Source organism: Scomber japonicus, chromosome 11, assembly GCF_027409825.1.
Source record: "Scomber japonicus isolate fScoJap1 chromosome 11, fScoJap1.pri, whole genome shotgun sequence".
Lineage (NCBI taxonomy): Eukaryota > Metazoa > Chordata > Actinopteri > Scombriformes > Scombridae > Scomber > Scomber japonicus.
In genome coordinates, this window is record NC_070588.1 from 23,090,994 (window position 1) to 23,112,596 (window position 21,603).

Here is a 21,603-nt window from a genome sequence, read left to right on the forward strand (position 1 = left end):
AGAGCTGTGAACTATTGTATATGGAGATCAACCAAATCCTCTTACGTATCTGCACTACAGTGATACAGTTACTAATTTTGGTACATACAGAATATGACTTTGGTATTGACTTACAAACATATAGAAAATGACATCATGAATGGTTCACTGACACTGTGCATAATTGTACCATGCAGGTAAGCCTTATCGCTCAAAGCTTGACTGCACAGGTGAATTTTCATTTCAGTGTGAAATGTAGCCAGACACACACGCACACACACACACACACACACATACACATACACACATTTGACTGGTTTTCCAACTGATATTTCTGACACACATGGAGCATGATGGGGGAATGGGATGTCAGGGTGAGATATGCTATCACCTACAATTTCCAGAAAACATCATTTTACCCACTGAAGCAACAAAATCATTCTTCAGTAGATGACTGAATCTGATACTTCAGCCAATGAATGCCACTAATTACAAAAGCAACAATGTAAATGCATACTGTACACTGCCCTCTGCTCTGTAATGCCAGTTGTTTGTTAGAACACCATTCCTTATTTTACTTCAAATAATACCAAGACAAAATCCCATGATTTGCATGAACTCCCTCTTTGAATAGTTTATTCAGCTTCAATTTGTTGTTCCATTATTTCCAATTAATTTTAACACAGCAACTGTCTGTGTGCTCAGCCGACTGTGAAGAAGAAAGGATTAAAAATGTCCCAGGGAAGAGAATGCACACATGGCCTTTGTGTGCCCAACTCTCACTCCAAACATTGATTGATATCTACTCCATACCTACAACACAGTTTTTGAAACTGAAAAGGAAAATATTGGGTAATGCTATTTTCTGTCTTGGTAATTTTTTCTTATTTAAATCACTTTCCATGGATAGAAATCACACTGCAAACAGTACCAAATCACTGTAGTCATTTATCAAACAGCAGGCAAAATGATTCATCTCATACACTGTAATTGGTTCTCATCCCTCAACACACACGTGTGTATTTCTTATAGAAAGGTTAGCCATGTCATTGGGCTTTTGCCAAATGTTTGCAGAAGCCTATTCTTGTGGGAGGGTGATCACCATCTATGCTCTATTTATAGTCACTCTCTGTATCCATGATTAAAGCACCTGTAAAATAGACAATTTTACAGTCACTGCCTCTAATCACTCAGCTGTGGGTGGGAAATAACCTGTCCCAGCAAGCTGAGACCTGCCAGCCAGCAATGAGTGCACAGCGATTATGTGTGTGTGTGTGTGTGTGTGTGTGTGTGTGTGTGTGTGTGTGTCTGGGTGTGCAAACATGTTCATGGCAGCGAGCTTACAGATACTCTATACAAACAAATATCCAAAACAACTGACCAGGATCTCCAATGTTAGGCATTTCTCTGTCTGCAACCATAGCACGTTTTAAAACTTCCCAATAGAAAGACATATTCAATACAGAAACTGCTTATTAAAGTTCACCCGTTGAGCAGTGACTAGCACCGAGGCTTTGTGTGTGCGTTTATGTTCCAGGTTTTGCACACAACAGGATTTTGCTTTTTTAAAGTTAATTGCCCACTTACTCAACCCTCTAGGAGGAGAGCCCCAAAAGGGCGAGAATGAAGGAATTACTCAGAGCCCTGCCCACATGTGGGCACATAATACAACCCTGTCACTCTTCCCAGGGTAGCAACAGAAAAGTGCTCAGCTTTTAAATAAAACAACAAGTAATAATAGCAAGCAGTAGGGAAAAAACAATTAATGTTGCAATTATGGGGACAGAAAAAGTCTTTTTCATATGTGTTGCATGTGTTCTTTCACATTTTGCTCTCTCATTATTGTTATTCTAGCTGGTTAATATGTGCTTGAAAGAGAAATGTGGTAATGGAATACTTGCACAAATACTTAAATTAAATATAATGTAAACTTCCAAATCTAGGTAGAATTGAAGCACTGGGTATCAGATTTACTGCAATTTTTGTGTCAAATTGTGCCTGCATGGCAGACAGTCTACAAAGCATGGTCACATTTTCCCTTCAAGACAGTGGATTTGAAAGCGTTGCAAGACTGTCGGGCACTTGAAGCATAGTCCATCAAATGCTCAGAAATTAAGGTTGTACTCACACTACGCGATCTGTACCATGCCCAAGCACGTTTATCCCTTTAAGTCTGGTTAGTTTGACTAGTGTGATCGCTCTGTACAGTGCCCAGCTCTTCAAGCGGGCCCGGTTCAGTTGCACTTGGGCAGTGTGTTTGATTGCTAACTGTGAGGTCAATGATGTGACTGTCCCATTAAATCGTGCGTTGCATAATTGATAAGGCACTGATTAAAAAATGCACTGTGATGACATAGGCATGCTCGGGCCAGAATCGTTAATTGCAATGTGAGTGCAGTCCAGCAGGGGAGGGGGGACAATCGTGCTGGGGCACAGTACAAGGCAACTGGGCGTAGTATGAGTACACTGTAAGAGAACAACAAGTTGGACTTAGACAGAAGCAAGAGTCACTCTTTCAGGATGTTGTTAAAAGAGGGAAATCTGCCCTAAAGATGATCCAAGTAAATCAAACGAGACAAATCTCCACTGACCACCTCCTCCCTTGGAAGACCATTTTTTTTAATCAATCAACAGCCCTACTTAAAAACAATGACTAAAATGGGACAATTTGTATTTTTTAATAAACACAATCTAATCACTGTCAAACAAATCAAAAGTAGACAGGGAATTTCAGTTTGTGATCATGAGATTTGACTTTACTACAGTTGTGATTCACCAGTGACATACACACGCCCAACAAGCAGCACACTCTCATGCACACCTCGAATAACGGGCACATAGGGAGTGCCAGTAAAGATTTACAGATTTTTTGATGGACCACTGGCCCACTGATGCGGCAGGCTAATAGGATTTGTCCCGGTGTGCCCGATGGCAGTACACCAATGGCATAGCGCCATGGTGTTAGTAAATCTAGCCCATGACTCTTGAGATCATATTTTAAACATGGGAATTTGCCTTGTTCTCTTTTGGTGAAATACTTTGTGTTTTTTAGTGAAACCACTTGAAACAAGAAACCACTTGAAGGCACCAAATGTAACAAACAGAGTGGAATGTTAACATTTTGGCCACTTGGGCTTAGTCTGGCAATGATTTGTGACAATTTTAGCTTTGCTTGCTGTAGTCTGACAAGACCATGATCACAAGCTTGTGAGAGATATAAGTGCAGTTGTATAATACTGCTTCATCTGACATCAGCAACACTCAGTTTTCAATAGTTAGCCAATAGTTTTTAAAACTGACAACAGAAAAACTCTGCCCCCTGGGCAATACTTTCTAGCTTTAAGTGCTTCACGTTATTTGGGCATCCTAAATAGAAGAAAATGCTCAGAATTCCCCTTCAATGATTTATATTTTAAATCTGAGAATAACCTTGTTTAGTCTGCAGACATTATTGAAATTTGCATATGTTTCATACCTGTTTGAGCTTCTTCAAGTCTTCATCCAGCTCCAGATTGTCCAAGATTACAGCAACAAAAAGACTGAGCAGAATCTAAAAAGCAACAAGATGCCATAAGAACATATGCTGTGGGTTTACACATCAACTGTTTATGTCATTATTATAATCACATCCACACAAAAAAAAGACTTTTGCAAAAGTATGAGGTAGTCCTGTCATTGTATGTGTTGCTTATTCTGTCCTGGGAGATATTCTGTCTGTCTGGGGTGAGGTGTGAGTCATCCAAAGACTACATGTGTTTTATGGCTTCCCAAATCAGAAGGGCAAACACTAAAATGTCAGCTCTTCTTACGCCTGCAACTCTGATTAACTCTGATTAGATGTACCACTTGAGAGAACATTGAAGGGTCGGGGGCACTAATTGAATGCATTAAGAAAACAATACATGTATCCTTTTGCCACTTATTTTTGCTACATATTTCTCCAACCTACTTTTACTGAGCAAAATAATAGAACATGTTTTAAAAGAATACTGCAGCAAATTGAGCCATTGCTCTCAATATACATTAAGTTGTGTCATTCAAATGCAAATGTGGTTGTGATGAGCAGTGTCAATATACTAAAAGCCCATTTAACTTAACAAAAACACTAAAAGCTCCCTTCTGTTCAAACTATTTGACTTCCATATTTGAAGCAGCACAGTAAGTTCCTCACCAGGGTAGCAAACAGATGGTAGAGGATGAAGTAAATGGCCACTACCGGAGCCCACATATCACCTACTGCCACCAGAGTCTGGTCCATGACATCGACCCAGCCCTCCTGGGTTAGGATCTGGAACATAGACATGAATGCCTACGGAGAGGAAAGCACAGGATAAGAGGAAGTGAGAGAGGGATAAGGCTGGAGAGGGCAGCGTATACTAGTAGAAGCTAGGGAGATAAGAAAAAAAGGTCAGGAAAATGGTGGGAAATTACATAGAAAAAAGCAGATTTGACATTTAAGATTTATGCTTTTTCACAGGAGAGCAAATATCACACAGCTAATGCATGAATCCCCCGTCTGTCCATTTTTCTCTAGCTTGAGATTGTCAAATTTCCAAATATAAGCCAGGAGGAGAGGAGAGGAGAGGAAGTGAGGACAAAGGCATCTGCTGTGCTGCCCTCTCATCTTCTTGGTAGAGGTCAGATAAAGGTGTGGGGAACAGCCAGCTAGGGTTAGGGTCACTCTGGCCCCTGGAGTCAAATGGCATGGCCTGTGCTTCCTTCTTAGCATCGCACCTCCAGACAGGAGCCTCCTCCCTGCCATCCCTTCCCATCGACTCCCACATCCCAATCATTGCAGATAAAGATAAACTCAACAACAGGTTTGCCAGTAAGAAAGACAGCCAAATGTCATTAACTGTGTGTGCATGCCTGTGTACATACATGTGGATGTGTTAAGCACAAGTAATATAGAAACAGAGAGAGAAAATGACAGACAAGAGGGCAACACAGCATACAAGCGGCATCTGTTTATGAGCAACCTCTCATGTCCCGCTGTGCCTGGTATCAGTGGAATGTTGGAAAGGGGGGACAAAAAATGTGGATGGAAAGATGTGGCTAATGAGAGAGAGAGAAGCTCATGAGCACTTATAAATCAAAGGAGGAACCACATCTGTCGACCCATCATCAGCATCTGCAGGCCTCCTTATTGCATGTCAGAGATGTCCTTCTGGAATTGCCCATATGCGTTTTCATGTAGTGTATTTCATAGACTACATACACACTGTTTTAATTACGTTTAATGTTTCCCTGAGAGCAAGTATTAGGATACATTTAGACCGAGTGTTTTTGGAGCACTTTATTCAAACTTGATGGTTTTACAGTTTGTCCGGATTTCAGCAGGTGAGAAAAAAGAAAAGACTATTCAAAACCGGATGCCTCTAATGAAATAACTGCATGAAAATGGTGGTTTAAACCATTTTCAAATAAATTGCATTGCATCAGGGGTAAGAAATCAATATAAACTAAATAAAGTAAGAATGAAAATACGCTAAGCTGTATAATGCAGCATTTTATTGGTATAGATCTACTACCCAACAGTCACAAACACACACAAATAATTGCACTATAAAAAGATGGCTAATAACGCTAACACTAATAAAGTAGTGGTCATAAAGTATTTGCGTTTCTTTATGTAGGCTTGCCTGCTATTAACACATAAAGAGGCTCATTACAGCAAAGAGAAAATCAGTGTATTAAGTTGACTGAAAGTAACCTTGAATGGAACAGATTTTGTTTAGACTCCTGATGACAGATTACCAAAAATCTGCTCACTATATAAGACATTTGTGCCTAAGTATATGACTCACAGTTACTTTTTTAAAAGTCGTGATTCAATGGGGTAGTTCCCTAATACTAACCACCTAGAAAAAATACATTAAAAAAAATATATATATAACTTGAAGGTATAATTCCAGTCATTTAATCTTTCTCTAACAGACTATTTCAATTTTTTGAAACAAAAGTTCTGAGTGTGTACTCTGGGTTCCTTACTCTGGGGAATGTGGTGAAGCGGTCCAGCTCCTCCACGAAGCAGAACATCTGCAGGCTGATAGCTGACATGACGATGAGGAGGCTGGCTGTGAACACCACCAAGCTGCCTAGCTTTTTACCTGGACCAAATATCTTATAGACAAAGTCCTCCAGAGCTGGGGAAATCTTTATCAAGCGCACCACACGTAGCACCTGAGGAGAAAGAAAAAAACATAATGCAAGGTTGCAGTTTGTGTGAACAGTGTTTTTTGTAATTTTGGTCTTTGGTAAGAAAGTAGTTGCATAATCCACACCAGAGGAAGAGAGAGTTAGTAGTTTAGAAGTTTAAAAGACAGGTAGTTTAAAATAAATACCAAAGTTTTAAAAACAAGCATAGTAGCACATTGATTACATATTGATTTTAAAAAGAGAGAGCTTTATCTTGACCCTGTGCTAAAGGTGCAGTGATGTCGTCCTCTGTCAAAGGGCTTAGTTGCTAAATTGCCTACGGTGACAACAACCCCCAGAAGGTGATGCATCTTGGTCAGGGTTTGATCAGGGATCCAGAGAGTGGCTATTGATCCGGCTCTGCACTGTGATGCCCCTGGTCAAAGATTTTTCTTTAGAATCCAGCTTTAAGCCAAATGAATGGCCATCTTCCATTCCCTTGATATACAGCGAAATAAAGGAGACAAACACAGGATGCAGGTCTAATAAAGAACCTACAGTAAACAAATACAGTATAACACTCGCAGCATGATGACAGATGGAATGGGGAGACGCTACTTTCCACTCCTGACAGACTGTGATGAGCGCAATCCATTTTACAACAGATGCAAGCTCTGAGGCTAAGGGCAAACCATGAGACGGGTAATACACAGAGGATGCAAGGTTGCAACAGCAAAACAAGTCTTTTGCTCATCTTTCTTTTCAACCCCAGCTTGAAACCAACAAAATATTGGGAACCTGAAATACAAGTCATCGATAGAACATCCATCACAATAGAATATAATGTAGATAGATAGACACCACCACTGTTTGGATCATACATGCTGTTAAATGCATGCCAGCTTAAGGTGTGCGCAACCATCTGCCAACATGCTGTTAGACCCAAGAACATCTGACAGGGAAACTGCCAAAGTGGCAAAAACAAAATCTATGCATGAAATCTATGTATTATTTATTTAAAGACAGTATTGTACGTATTTCATCAGAGGATTGGCTCAAAATTGATTCTGAAAGGAATGTTTTGTATCTTTCTTTCCAAGCATAATTTATGATCTTGCTAATTAAAAAGCATTATTCTCATTGTTTCCAAATAGAGGACATCTATATATGCCTAATAAGATAAAATAAGAACATTGTTTAGCAGTTTCACTCAACTATTGCATCAGAAAATTACCAGCAGCAGTAGTGCTTTAAAAAATTAATGTTATACAGTATGTATTGTATAGTATAGTGCAGCACTACCTAAACAGCAGGGCTCTGATCACGTACCACCACAGCCAATGACCAGTTTGGAATGAATCAATACCATTTTTCACTCTTGACGTGATTACAAGTATAGGACTGTGAGTATTGGTTGATCTGATATTGATCCTTTTTGCATTTAATATATGACTGATGATTTTCCTTTACTTGGATCCATTCTAAGTGTATCATACAAACAGACAAAATCAGTGTACTCTACACTTTTTAATATTTTCTTGCTCATTTATGTGCAACAAGAAGAAATGAAGATAAATACGCATGAGACAAGTAATTAACAATCTTCTGAATTTTGAATACTGTATGATCAGTTTGATGTGTGGAACAAATTAAATTACATGTACTGGAGGATATCCCAACTATGGTTCAGGCTCAGGGCCAATACTGGGGAAGGTATTACACATTAAATGCCAGACCGCTGTTTTATTTTAGAATCATAACCGTTTTCATCCCAAAAGAATATGCTGTGACTAACTATAGATGACACACAGAGAATGGCCTTCCAGCTGTGTTACCCATGTGTGCTTCTGTTTCCAGCCTCTTGCAAGACAAAGCAATGTTTTACATAAAATTTGAATTGCATAATGTGTCACATTGTCCCTGTCACAGCTATCCTATCCAGCATTTTAAAAATCAGCCTGGCCTGATACCAACAAGCAGAATTGGATAAGTGCATCCCTACCAGAAAGGTCCAAAACTTATACAATACCCTGCCCCTGTGGATGAATGAATTGACTGAACTGTGAAATCATGCTGTTACTGAAGTCATTGCAATTCCAAGCACACACAGAGAGGTGGGTTCAATTGGCTGATTAAAAATCAATATGCCAAGTGTGTGTCTGCCAAAGCTGTAAGTATGGCTCTAAAGCGTGTGATTTTGTCCAGACTGAAAGACAATTGGTAAGGCTAATGAAACACCCCTTGACTGGATTTACAGTAATTAAATAAATATCTGAAACAATGATTGTTTAGCCTGTTCCCTCATGCTATGGCCAAGAACATATTTCTGATTCCAGCACAGAGCCTTAAGATTTATCACCTTTTGACTAAATGTCACATATTCAAACTGCAGCCTAGTGGGGGGAAAATATCAGCAGGGACAGTGAATGACAAATGCTTTCCCATGAGTGAGGCGTGAATGAGACTCTTAATGTCCATAAAAACTGCTCATTAGCCAAAAGCAGAATATTAATTGCATTAGGAAAACTGTATGAAACAGAGCATCGCAACAGTAGAAAAAAATACTGACATTAAGGTTGTACTTGGAACAGTTTCCAAACTCAAATTGTCTGTACATGTTGCTTATCTATGCTCTCAGCTTGTTCCCAGATGTTCCTGTTTGGATCTGCATTTGTTGAGACAGGACAAAACATTTTTGGACTGGATAAAGTCAAAGGTGGCCCTCTTTAATGTTTTTTTTTTTTTTTGTTATTTAAAAAATGACTAATACTGTAAATGCAGTGCATACATACAGAAACTATACAGTTCAGCCGTCAATTTCACATTATCCTTTGCTTTACTTTGCACATTATCCTTTCCTATTTCAAATGTCCATGTTTTCTTGTCCTGTCTTGTTTACTGTATCTTAATGACAACACGGCACTGGGGCTGAGCATTGATTGATTTTCAAATTCAGTTGTAATTTGAAAACATGCTGTTTTCAATCAGCAAGAACAGCAGCACAATATCATTATTGTTATAATGACTAATAAGTTCTAAGAAGTGAATGTTTAAGTCAGAACATATGTGACATTAAGACAGATTATGAAGTACTTAGAAAATAATCACAATTCAAGTTGCAAACAATAATGTAATAATAGTAATAATAATGTAAAATAGTAACATACATTTTTAAAAAAATCACAATTACATCATATTTTCCCAAAATTATTCAGCCCCAGATAACTCATGAGTGCACTACTGTTCAGTGATCAGGATAATGGTGTGAAGATAAAGGCTTTTTTATTTTTACTGGATTGGATTACCTTGCTAAAGCAAATCACCGCAGGTTAAAAACAGCATGTGAAGTTTTTTTTCTTCTTTTTTTTTAAGCTTATGAATGTTTGGTTATATGTCTTGCACATGTGTGAATGAAGCTGTTGATGGAGCCAGACAGGAATCAGGGCAGCTTGTGTGGTCAAGGCTCATTAAAGACCCATTGAGAGGCCTTTCCCACCCAACTGTCCACAGAGCTTTATATTGGCTATGAACCATCAGAAAGGTCAAAGAAAAAAAAATGTAGAGGCTGTGCTGATCATCGATGAGGCTACACTGCTGTTACATGGATATGCACAGTTAATTTCTTACAGTACATGCAAAATGAAAAAGGTTCGAGGATGTCTATATTTATGGAATAAAATACTGTAGATCACCACTACTATTAGAAAGACCAAATGCATCACACATCATTACTGACTGTACATAAAGGTCAAGACTTTCCTTCTTATGCATTTTTTCTCTTTACACTGAATACATCAAGCATACTGTAAATGCCCACCATGACCGAACAATTCATCTAAACCCAGAAGGGAAGAGTGATAGGATTTTATACCCATGATCACAGAAAAACCATGTCACAAATGATTCACAGCTTCACTGCAATTTGATTTGAAGAGAGGCTGATTGAGTTTCATATTTGGGATATCAAGAGATCTGTGTATGTTTATGCCAGCATGAAATTGTGCAAGCACTTAAAAATGTATAAATGTACATGCATGTATCCTCACCTGAAAGTATGTGAACTGGGAGTGGTAGAGGTCGGGGTAGATGTGCAGCGTGGTGCCCACCACCAGCAAAGATTCAAACTTGTGCAGGGAGGAACTGATGTAGCCGGTGAAGCCGAGGCACCAGATCTTCAGAAGAGCTTCCAGGTCAAATAACACAGTAAAAGCGACCTGGGATGTGATGGAGAAAATGGAAATCAGTGTCAACATCCACTTCCTGTCAGCACAAATAGCTTTTCAATTGTGTGGATACAGGTAACATGCTCCTTTACTGAAAAGAATATTTCTGTTTAATTAACGTTGTAAAATTTACAAGGAGAAAGAGGATCCTGGTGTTCTGGAGCTTGGACTGTAGCAGGGACTGTATATCAGGATATCTTGGCCTCTGTTGCATTGATTTTAACCAGCTTTGTTTTTTATCTGTCTCTTGCTAGTCCCCCAACTTTATTTAAGTGCAACACTAAATCACTGGAGGACTCCTTCAAGAAAAATATCCAAATGCTTCTTCAACCACTGACGTCAGCATAAATAAAGTAAGAAGGGGAGAATGAAATTTGCACCTCACAAATATAACATGTATTTCTCCATTTAACTCTGAACCCAGTGCCTGCATTTCCTATTTTCTCTTCATAGCCAAATCTGCAGATCGATGGCTGTATGATATGGATGGAGGGACTGAGAAGTAATATTGTGTGTGTTTTTTCCTTTTCTTATCTCTTCCATTCAGCTGTGTGTGTGTAAGAGAGAGAGAGAGTGGTATGGACAGGAAGAGAGACTTGGGCACATTCTTCACCGTCTTTGTTGGCACCAGCTGCATACTGATGACATCAAACCAACCTGTGCTGCATGTGTGTATGGGTCTGTGCATTTTTTTTAATACAATACAATAACAGGAACAGAAAATATAGTTAAGCCTTTTAATCAATGAATACATGTCTAATGTCCATTATTACACAACAATACATATACAAATGTATGGATTATAACCTGTCCTCACTTGTCACCATATTCTAAAATCCCCAATTGCATCATGCATCATGTGAGTGGTACGGACACATGGACAGGAAAAAATAAAGCGGAACTCAGATCATGCAGGATTAAATTCTTATTAACAACAGCCCACGACAATCCTGTTGAGGATGTACCAATAAATGAAATTGTAAGAAAATGAGAGAAATGAGAGAAATGAAGACAACTCCCCCCCCCCCAAAAAAAAAACAGCTCACCTCTGCAAGGTAAAATTCATCATAGTGCCTGCGGTAGTTCTCGCCTTTATAGTAGTTGCTAGCAGCTACGGTAACATCTACAGCAACCATGCTCAAGATGAACATGTGAAACACAGAGGACCGCATCAGTTGCTGTGGAAACAAAGCAATTTTCAGTTACAATCAGTGTAAAACTGTGCAAAACACACAAAAGACAAATTATTAGTACAGCCATTCATTTGTTTCCCATCAGATTTAATAAGATACTGGTTTGGTTGTGAGCCTGCAAAACCAGGTTTATTAAGTATATCAGGTCTGAGGTAAGTTATTTCCAATTTGACGGATCAGATAGGTATATACACAAAATCTATAAATAGCTACTATATAAATTGGAAAAATATGTTTACATCTGCACAGGTGTAAGTTATTTGTATTGGTAGATAGATAATAGCTGAAATATGATGGCTACAATTAAAAAGATAAAAATGGCTTTACATGTGTTTCATTCAAGCAGATAAATATATTACTCAGCAATATGATTTATATCAATAGTGTATATGGTGTACACAAAACCTAGTAAGGTAACAGTAAACACAATAAAATATAGAGAAAATAACCCATGATCAAAACTATATTTGCAGAAATGTATAAAGGTTTCAAAGATACAGGCTGGAAGAAAGATGATGATCAGAACAAGAGTACACATGTGGTAGCACAGACATGGATTCTTTCTTACTGAAGGTGCCAACCAACATAGGCTGTGGTGTATATAAAGAGGTGGAAACAGGCAAAGAGGGCCAGCAGCTAAACTGCATGAAATTCAAAGCAATCAGGAGCCTTTCACTGGTTGCTGGGAGAAACATCCACCCAGACAGCAAAATCAGCGTGTATTCAAACAACCGGAAAACAAGAACGGAGCGGGGCAATAAATGTATGTTATTTCTAGTGGGAATAGCGGTGGAATTGAACGCCTACAACAACATCCCAGGATGGAAACAATGACTTGAAAGATGTGAAAAAAGCTGTCAAAAAAAAAAGAAAAAAAGAAAAAAAAGGGCAGAGTCGGACAAAATACACACCCCTCATTTAGACTAAAGCTGTACCTGTGTGTTCTTTAGGGGACAATGTGACAGATGTGATCCTAGCCTTAAACTGCATGTATGTGGCAGAACGAACAGCTTGTGAGTGGGTAGAATCACTCACCCTAAAAAAGACTTGCATGTGATAGGAAGGATTGAAAAAAGTGAAAAATGAGAGGAAGACTTTAAGACAGATGAAGAGTGTTTGCAACATTTCTGGAAAGATCAAATTCGCCCCAGGAAATGGGACCACTGCCATCTCCCCTCCTACACACAAACACAAGTACAGTACAAACTAGTCCTGGAAAGCCTGTAATCATGTTTGGTGATTTGAAAAAAAAAAACAAGTGATCAAGATAAAAATATCTGATTGAACTTTGAACTTATGAGTGAATTACATGAAGTTACATGGTGTAAAAAGAAGATAAAAAACCTGATGAGCAGAGAGACCAGCCCCTGAGTTGGATTAAAAAAGGTGGATACTCCAAAAGCCTGTCTAGTATGTGTGTTTGCGCTCTTGTTCTAATATCTTTGTGAGGACCAAAAAGGAGACTGTCCTCACCAGGAAAAATGGAAGAATTGATTATGTTAAACAACCTGTTTTCCATTACCTGACAAGTCACTTTTGTGTTCATGGCAACAGTAGAGTGATTCTTTTATTACCACAAACTCTCACTTGGAGGAAGTTGGGTGGTTGGTGAACAGAATGTAACTTTGACCTGGAGGCCTGCTGTTTCTATCCCATCTCCTAGCTGCCTGACTAAACCTTAACCATAAAAGCAACAAATCAGGAAGCACTCAAACTATTTTTTATGTATACATTTTGGTAATTGGAAAAAGTTCTGGAAGAAGTAAACTAACAAACAATATCATCCACTGAATCGTTTTTGTAAAATTCATGCAGTTTTACAATGGGACCTCACTTCAAAGGGGTATTTAAGGATTAGTGTTTCAAGTCAAGGTTAGATTTACACTAGCTTTTGGTCGAGATTAGAATCAGGGTTCTCCTTCAATTACATTCAATTAAAGGAGAACTTTTCCAGTCTTACACATTAAAGCTTTTTATGGCTCAATAAGAAACTGTGTAAAATCTAATGAACTGAGGCAACATTGGTAGGGACTGAAGAGTGAAGTCTGAAAATGGAAGATATCTGGGGGGTGTGGAGTGATGAAGGAAGTCAGGCCATTGATTAAAACGTGACATGCAAACTGAAAAGCTACAGTAAGTTTTGATGCCCTCTCTGGTTGAAAGTTTCTGGTCTATTTCACCTCTTCAAACCCAGCTATCAGCTTATGGTTGTATGTGGTCAGAGGTGTTCTTTGTAACGGCACCCAGCAGTGATTTCACAAAGTACAGATGGAGTGGAGTACACTTCTACATCAGTGCAGGAAGGTGGTATATTAAATCACTGTGGGAAAACGAGATTTTCAGGTGGTGTTAAGTTGTTCTTTAAGATAAGGCAAGCAATTCATAATGACTTAGTCGTACACTTGTAGCACCAAATCTGTAGTATCTTTTAAATTGACTTCTAAAAGCCCATAAAGCCTTTTTCCTAGTTTTAATGAGGTGCCCTTTTGCTCTTGCAATTTGGTTTTATTGCTTTATTTGTTGTTCTTCCTATTTTACCATGTCTTGATATCTCATTATCTTATTTTATTAGCTCATTATTAAATGCAATTTTTTTCATGTCACAAATCTGAACTCCTGCTATTCTCTTAAGCTCAACTGATCGATAAAGCTGCTAGCCTTGGGGTTGGGTGTTTTTGCAGAACATCCACACATGCCCACTCTACTACACACACAGTGGTTAGGCTCCCTGACTGAGATTGGACGTGACAAAGCAGTTTGACATTTCCAGCAACCAGACGCTCTCCCCCATGGGTGTTTTGGCTGAACGGAGTTAGAGTGTGTGTGTGTGTGAGTGTGTATGTGCATGTATGAGAGAGGGAGCAGGAGAGACAGAGGCAGACTGACAGAGAACAGAAAGTACATGCTTGAGCATATGAAACGGTTGATTTTCTCAAGGTCCTGACTTTGCCCATATTCTTTGTCAACTTTTGGGAACCACACCTCTAAGAAATACTGAAGAGCTAGCTGGAGAGCAGTGTGCATTTGTAACCTCTCACATATATAGCGATACAGTCTACAACACCCAGCTCTGCCACGGAATAACCTTTTAATCTTTAGCACACATTTACCCCCATTTTTTTCTGACTGACTAAAGATGTGGTGCACTTCAGCAGATAATGCTCTTCATGTCACTCCCAAGGCAAAATGGCAGAGCTGCAGCTGATGGCACTGGAACACCATATATGGCCTCAAGATGTCAGAATCAATTTAACACCATCAATTGTGGGACAAGATGGCTCTCCCCTGCCGTTTGATGTTTCTTAGCTTGTGTGTCTCTGAAATCCTTTCCCCACTTGTTTGATGGATGCTATTTATTTGTGTTGCCTCTGGCTGGGTCTTTGAAACACCAGGTGCTTCGCTGTGTACAGGCACAAGCATGCATGCAAACACACACACACACACACACACACACACACACACACACACACACACACACACACACACACACACACGCTTTACAGTTGTGTTTAGGGAGCACACATGAAGTTCAGCATCATTCTGTCTGATAGCAAAACATAGATAAACTTCTGATATATGACACAGTACACACTCTGCTTTAATTTGCTTGACTGCAACAGGGTGTGCATGATAGAAATTCTGTATGCAAATAGTGTTTTATATTAAAAAAAGACTTCATTTCAAGCAGCATGTAAAGGTATTTGGGGAAACAGTGCATTATATGTTTAAAAAAAGAAAAACAACATAAATAAAAATAAATAAACACACAGCTCTTGTTTCATCAAATCTTCTGGCTTCCTGTCTGAGTACTTGAGTACTAAATCACCCAATTCATGTCAATTTAAACAGTGCAGCAAAGCCTCCCTCTCCTCTAAAGGCTGTGTGGTCAGTGTAACAGAAACTGGTATCTAACAGAAGAGGTGAGAAACATTCAGCTGTGTTCATAAGAGGTGTCCCACCATGATCCGCTGGTAACATGCATACTAATCACCTGGACGACAGGGATATCATACCTGGAACATTTCCAGTGGCTGCAACTGTAACACAACCAAGACAGAGAAACAGACTGACTGACCGAGGACTGCTTCCTCATGCTCCCGTCTGTTCACTCAGACTGCCAAAGAGGACAAATGCTCTTTCTGCTGGTACATGAGACGAGTGTAGCACATGTGCACATAGCTGGCAGGATATAGCAGTATTCGCACAGGAATTGTCACCAACAGACCGGGCCATGTTCTGGCACCAGCTCCTGCTACAGTTCTCTCTCCTCTTGTTTATTGAGATTACGAAGAAACTGAGTGGAATTGCAGACTGCTTCACATCTTCAAGTCTCTTCACTGGCATTTGTTGGCAATGAACAAACAAATCATAATTATCAGAGGCTTTTTTCCCTCTCACTCAAACTCTCAATGAAAAGATGCAGAACAGACAAACTAGTTCAGATGTCAAATTGCTGAACAGCATGGTTAACTCATGGCTAACAGAGTTATTTTAATCTAAAGCTTTTGGCTGAAGCAGTGGGTGTGTAAAAATCATGCTGGAATGGACTTCTAGCGAAGCGGGAGCCCCTTGGCTTATTATGGCCCTGACTAAAGCAGGCTGACTCATGTCTCAGACTGGAAAACAGGCCTTAATAAAACATGATGGTCTGCCTACTCTTAATAATATCCTTCGTGCTTTGCCATCTCTGCCTCCCTTTCCTGTCTGGCTCTTCCTTATAGACTTTTGGTTTATTTCATTTCAGCACATATCACTATATGTGCTCCAGGCTGATTGCAGTCTAGACCGAATAAACAATCTGATTCAGTCGTCCTGTTCTCAGAGGGTCAATCCCATCTTGTTCCTTCCTTCTTGCAGGTATCCCATAACATCCACCCTTTCATGTCCTGTCTTTTTCCCCCCACTGTCATCCTCTACAATATGTTCTTCTCCCTGTGATTCTTTTCTTCCTTTTTAAAGCCATTTTCCCATTTCTCTGCACCTTCCTTCTCCTTCCACGATTAGACAAACTGACCTTAACCTTGATAAATTAGGCAAATGTGCGCGTGTGTGTGTGTGTGTGTGTGTGTGTGTGTGTGTGTGTGTGTGTGTGTGTGTGTGTGTGTGCGCTTAAAATGGTACAAGTGGTGTCACTGGGAAGATCCAGGGGGCAAAGATCAGTAGCAAAGGGTAAAAGGAAGGATCCAGAGAATCGATAGTCTCTGGCTTGGGAGGGAGAGGTCAAAAAGGTGTTCCTTTCATTGGACCTCAGTACTCCCCAATGAAATACTGGGTTATCCATCAGTCTGTATTTAACTCTACAGACTGAGGGCTGCGACAGTGGGAGTGAGCAACATCAACTGCTCATCGGCCCTACTAAATTAATCACAGGATCCTCCTGGATTACTGGGAGTAGGCAGCATTTATCATTCCTTTCCATAGTGGCCATTTTTAAGCTTTTTAAGACTTTTTAAATTATCCTCAAAAAGACTAACATCTTGATTTGTATTTATTGTTATTCTACATATTTACATGATAAGCAAAATGTATTTGTTCTGCAACTGTAGTTTAAACATCTGTAGAGAATGTCACCCTCTATTTTTTCTTATAAACAGCCAAAGCTCCAATCTGTAGTGTAATTATGGTATGATAGAGAACCAGGGGCTAATTAGTAGACCAAGTCTGTAGGGAAAGAACCAGGGCACTACATTAACCTAAATGTACCCCAAAACATTTTGACATTAATGAATGTACTTGAACTTTAACTCCAGTCGGTACGTCCAAGTTATTTCACCAAAAGTAAAAGGTACTTCCATGCATTTCAACGAGCTTCCAAACATGAACAAATACATTTCATGCTAAAGTAGAGATAAACATGTCAAAAATAGGAATTGATTAAAATGTGGTTTTGAATATCAAATTCAATAGAAACATGAAACACTTTCAAAAAATCTAAAGATTTTGTAAATGACAATGTCAGTTGTCTACAGTTTGGAAGATGAACACAAAAAAAATAAAGACTGTTAAAAATGATCACTCTAAGATTAAAAAGAAGACTGATAAGCAACTGTCAGAGTGGAAGAGGAATGTGGTGAGACTCCCTGTTTTCAGGGCTATTTTGGTTTATAGCCCCTCAGGAGTGGAAGCTGCTGTTTCCTCTCCTCCTCCAAAAAGAGCAGGTGGTTAATCAATTATGTGTTATCTCCAACTGCTGCAGCCCCTTGGACCCAGACGGACACAGACTGACACACACACACACACATACACAAATGGACAGACATCAACAGGCAGATCGACAGGGTGACAGTCAGATACATAGAGGCATGACCAGGCGCATACAGGTGGTTTAAAAGACAGACCGACAAGTACAGGTGAGCTAGCAGCAGAGAAACAGGAGGACGCACACAGGCCGCAGGTCTGTAGATAGCGCCCACCTGCCAGCCCTGAAACATTTTAATCATTTGATGGCCAATTACTCTGGAGCCAGGCAGAGCAGAACAGAAACTCACACTTCACTTCCTCGGCACTCGCAGATGGCCCTGCAGGCTGAATCTCCACTGCTTGTCTTCACTCTACCTGTCTACTCAGCTAGCACTGCTCAAGCAACAAAATGGGCTGTTTGGCAATGTTTTTTTCCAGACAGGCAGAAAGGGGGATCTCCATCATTAATCAAAATGATACCGCTAAAGTATGACAGCAGACCTTCTCTATAACAGCATCAAACAACACAAATTGTTTGAAAAATTAACAACCCATAGCACCAAAACACATATATAACAGATGTGCACTCCTCTCCTTCATGTCATTTTCTTACAGTCATCTTACAGTTATTTTTTTATTCAAAAAAAAAAAAAAAAAAGGCAAATTAGTAATTATTTAGAATATCACTAACTAACAAAAAAATATTATGTGGGAATTTCAGATTATTAACAACCATCTACAGCTCAAATATTCTCAAGTTTCTATGTTTTTTAATGAGTTGGGGGGGGGGGGCTTGCTTTCTCTTACAGTAATTGCTCTCTTCAGTAGCTATTAGTCAAAGCATATTCTGAACTTCTTGTCATGTTTTTATGGAACACAGTTACAACCAATTTACTACTTTAAAAACATGGATATTCTTGAATCGCTATTGGTGAATATTTTGTGATGGACCTTTTCCTAATGAAAATCTGTAAAACATAAGACACTGCCTCACTTATCACTCCTCTCTACAATCTATAAATCTATGATGAGGCCTTTGTGGTTTGAATGGAACAACTGGGTTAGATCTGGCGGTTTCGGGAGACCATCCGAAAATCAAAACGTTTTCAGAGTGGTTTGATGGTTTGACATGCCACAAAATGCTGTCAGTGTATGATTGGCAACTAAAAACAATGGATGACTTTTGAAATTAACCACAGTTTGATGGATGTCAAAGTCACTCTCATTGCTATTCAACTTTTACACTACTTGATGATTAGTTGCCTCACGCTTGACACTTTGAATGCTCAAGTAGGCAGAAATTTAAATAACAACAAAACAAAAAAGTACTTTAAAGTAACATTTCACCCCAAATCAGAACTGTAGTGCCAAATACTCATCATCTGTCAACTTGAAAGGTATAGCTGCAAAACCGTTAGTGATTCTATCCTAAACAGAGACCAGTAGTTGTGATGAGCATTAATACTGTACTATACTGTATACAATGGATACCAATATTATTCAAAACTGAAAAATATGAACCATGTTTGCAGAATAATTAAGTACTTCGTTGTCCATTGTGTGGTCAATCTATTCTGAATACTTCAATTTTCACTTCAGAACTCAAATATATATGTGAGTATATAGTGAGTTGCTTCTGCTTACAGTAATTACTCACAACAATCTATATGTAGTCTATGCAAGTTTTCTTGTTGTGAAAACCTCTTTGGAATTTATTGTCACTGACATAACTGCAAGACCATATAATTGAGCAATCCTTTGGGTGATGTCATATAATCAATAAGATCACTTATAAGCATTTTTAAATGGGATATTAATCCAAGCTGCTGTGGTGGATAATGAAGATCAGTAATATATGATAAACAATTGTATTGATCGGCTACATAATGTATCAGAAGAAGAATAAATCTGTAAAATAATGGGATTAAATCATCCTTATAGATCTGTGGTTGGTGCAGCCTTTCATCATGCCTTGAACGTCTTCACACAACACTGGCTCTCAGGTTCAGGTGTAATATATGACATAACAACACATAACATAAATACAGGCTGTTTGCTAGACCAGGCTGGTACTCAGAAGGGAAGGGTAACCAGATGGAATAACTGAAGATCATTATGAGCATAATTATAATTGTCCTGGATAATCTTACTGTTGAAAACTTAGAATCAATGCAAACATTTGGCACTCACATGTTTTTTCTTACCACTGCTATGCTGATGACACCCAGCTTTTTCCCACCAGACGAACCAACTGTCTCAGCGCAGATCACAATCTGCCTCAGTGAAATCTCAGTATGGATCTGAGAATGCTGATCAACTCCTTGTACAAGCAGTGGTCATCTCTCACATTTACTAATGAATGGTGGCAACAAATGTGCATATGGCAACATATCTCGCCTTCTACCAGACAAAAACAGCTCATGTCATTCCACTTTTCATCGCTCTCCAATAGCTCAGTTGCTGCTCATATTAAGCGCAAGTCACTACTGCTCACCTACAGAGTGGCCACTAGCACAGCACAGCATGGCACCCACCTATCTGAACTCTCTCATTCAGATTGATACGCTCTCTCATTCCCTTCAATCTGCAAATGAACAGTGACTAGTCCTATCATCATTGCAAGGCAGGAACTCTCAATCAAAAGTCTTCACCTTTACGGTCACTTGATGGTAGAAGATGTTACAAAACTTGATGTGGTCAGCAGAATCCTTGATCAACTGTAGCTTGGATTTTACAGAGTTCCTTAGTAGTAAAGTGGTTACTGTGCATGCCACATAATCACAACACTGCTGGTCTTATTCCAGCAAGGGACCTTTTATTGCACGTCATTCCCATCACTCTTGCCAAAAATAATCTTTTAATCTGTAATCTTAATAATCTCTTTTTGTTCATTTACATAGCTCTCTCCTACTTTGTGCCCTCTACTCTGACATATATTTACCTAATATTACATGAAAAAAGAATGATAAGTTTATTATTCTTTTACATCTTTCTCTTCTACAGTGCTTTTCATCTGTCAAGCTCTCTTTGACAGGAGACATCTATCACATTTACTGGGCCATTGCCCAGAGCTGAAGCAGGCCATGTGATGGAAGTGTGAGCTGTTCTGCACTCTGACCCACTAAAACACTGTGCAGCTTGCTCCATCTCGCAGGAAGTTGGCCCTGCGGAAGTCTGATTTCTTAAAGCGATGACACTTTAAATAGAACTACGTAAAAAAAAAGAAGAGAAAAAAAAGAATGGGTGGTGATTGGTGTGGGCATGTTGGTACAGTACGAGTGAAAAGATGAGAAATCAGATCAGTTAATCAATAACTTTTATATTTATCTGACAGCAAAACATTGCAGTGTATTTTTAGAAGATTTCATAAAACTGGAAAGTTATATGACAGCGGTCATTTCTCCTACTTCACTATTACAAGGTAAACTGTAGAAAAAATTACCAACAATGAGCATCTGAATGGATTTGATTGGCTATCACAGTACGTCGTTGAATGATGCCATAGTGCGGCAAAAGTACAGTCAGGTTCAACTTTTTTCGAAAAGATGGTCTTGTGTTGTTTCATCGGAGCCCTCTGCTTGGGGAACCCCCTTGTGCCAAAGCAGCATTCTCATTGAAATGGATGCTGTTTTCTGATGCAGTGCTATTGCTGGTCTGAACATGGCCTAATGCCTCTGTCTATTAATCTGTTAACCCTTCATTTTACTGTCAGAAGTGGTCTTCTTATTGGCACAAGATGACAATAATAGCTATTTTGGTACGAGTGAATGAGGCAGATGAAGCAGCCTGGGTGTTCCATGTAATGGAGCACAGGGCTCAGAGGGAAGTCAGCCGTGTTTATCCCTCTGGTTATCCCTCTATCTAAATCTTTCCTCCAACTGATGATGAGG

The 21,603-nt window shown here is 39.2% G+C and overlaps 1 protein-coding gene across 3 annotated transcripts in view; it reads right to left on the minus strand.

Annotated features, from left to right (window-relative positions):
• The window catches only part of nalcn (sodium leak channel, non-selective), a 61,748-nt gene that overhangs the window by 25,903 nt on the left and 14,242 nt on the right, over positions 1 to 21,603 (minus strand). For all 3 annotated transcript variants that reach the window (XM_053328344.1, XM_053328347.1, XM_053328346.1), the window contains 5 exons: positions 11,387 to 11,518; positions 10,164 to 10,331; positions 5,971 to 6,162; positions 4,151 to 4,288; positions 3,455 to 3,529 (listed from right to left, as the gene is read on the minus strand). In XM_053328344.1, coding sequence (XP_053184319.1) covers positions 3,455 to 3,529; positions 4,151 to 4,288; positions 5,971 to 6,162; positions 10,164 to 10,331; positions 11,387 to 11,518 — 705 coding nt within the window. The remainder of the gene's footprint in view (positions 1 to 3,454; positions 3,530 to 4,150; positions 4,289 to 5,970; positions 6,163 to 10,163; positions 10,332 to 11,386; positions 11,519 to 21,603) is intronic.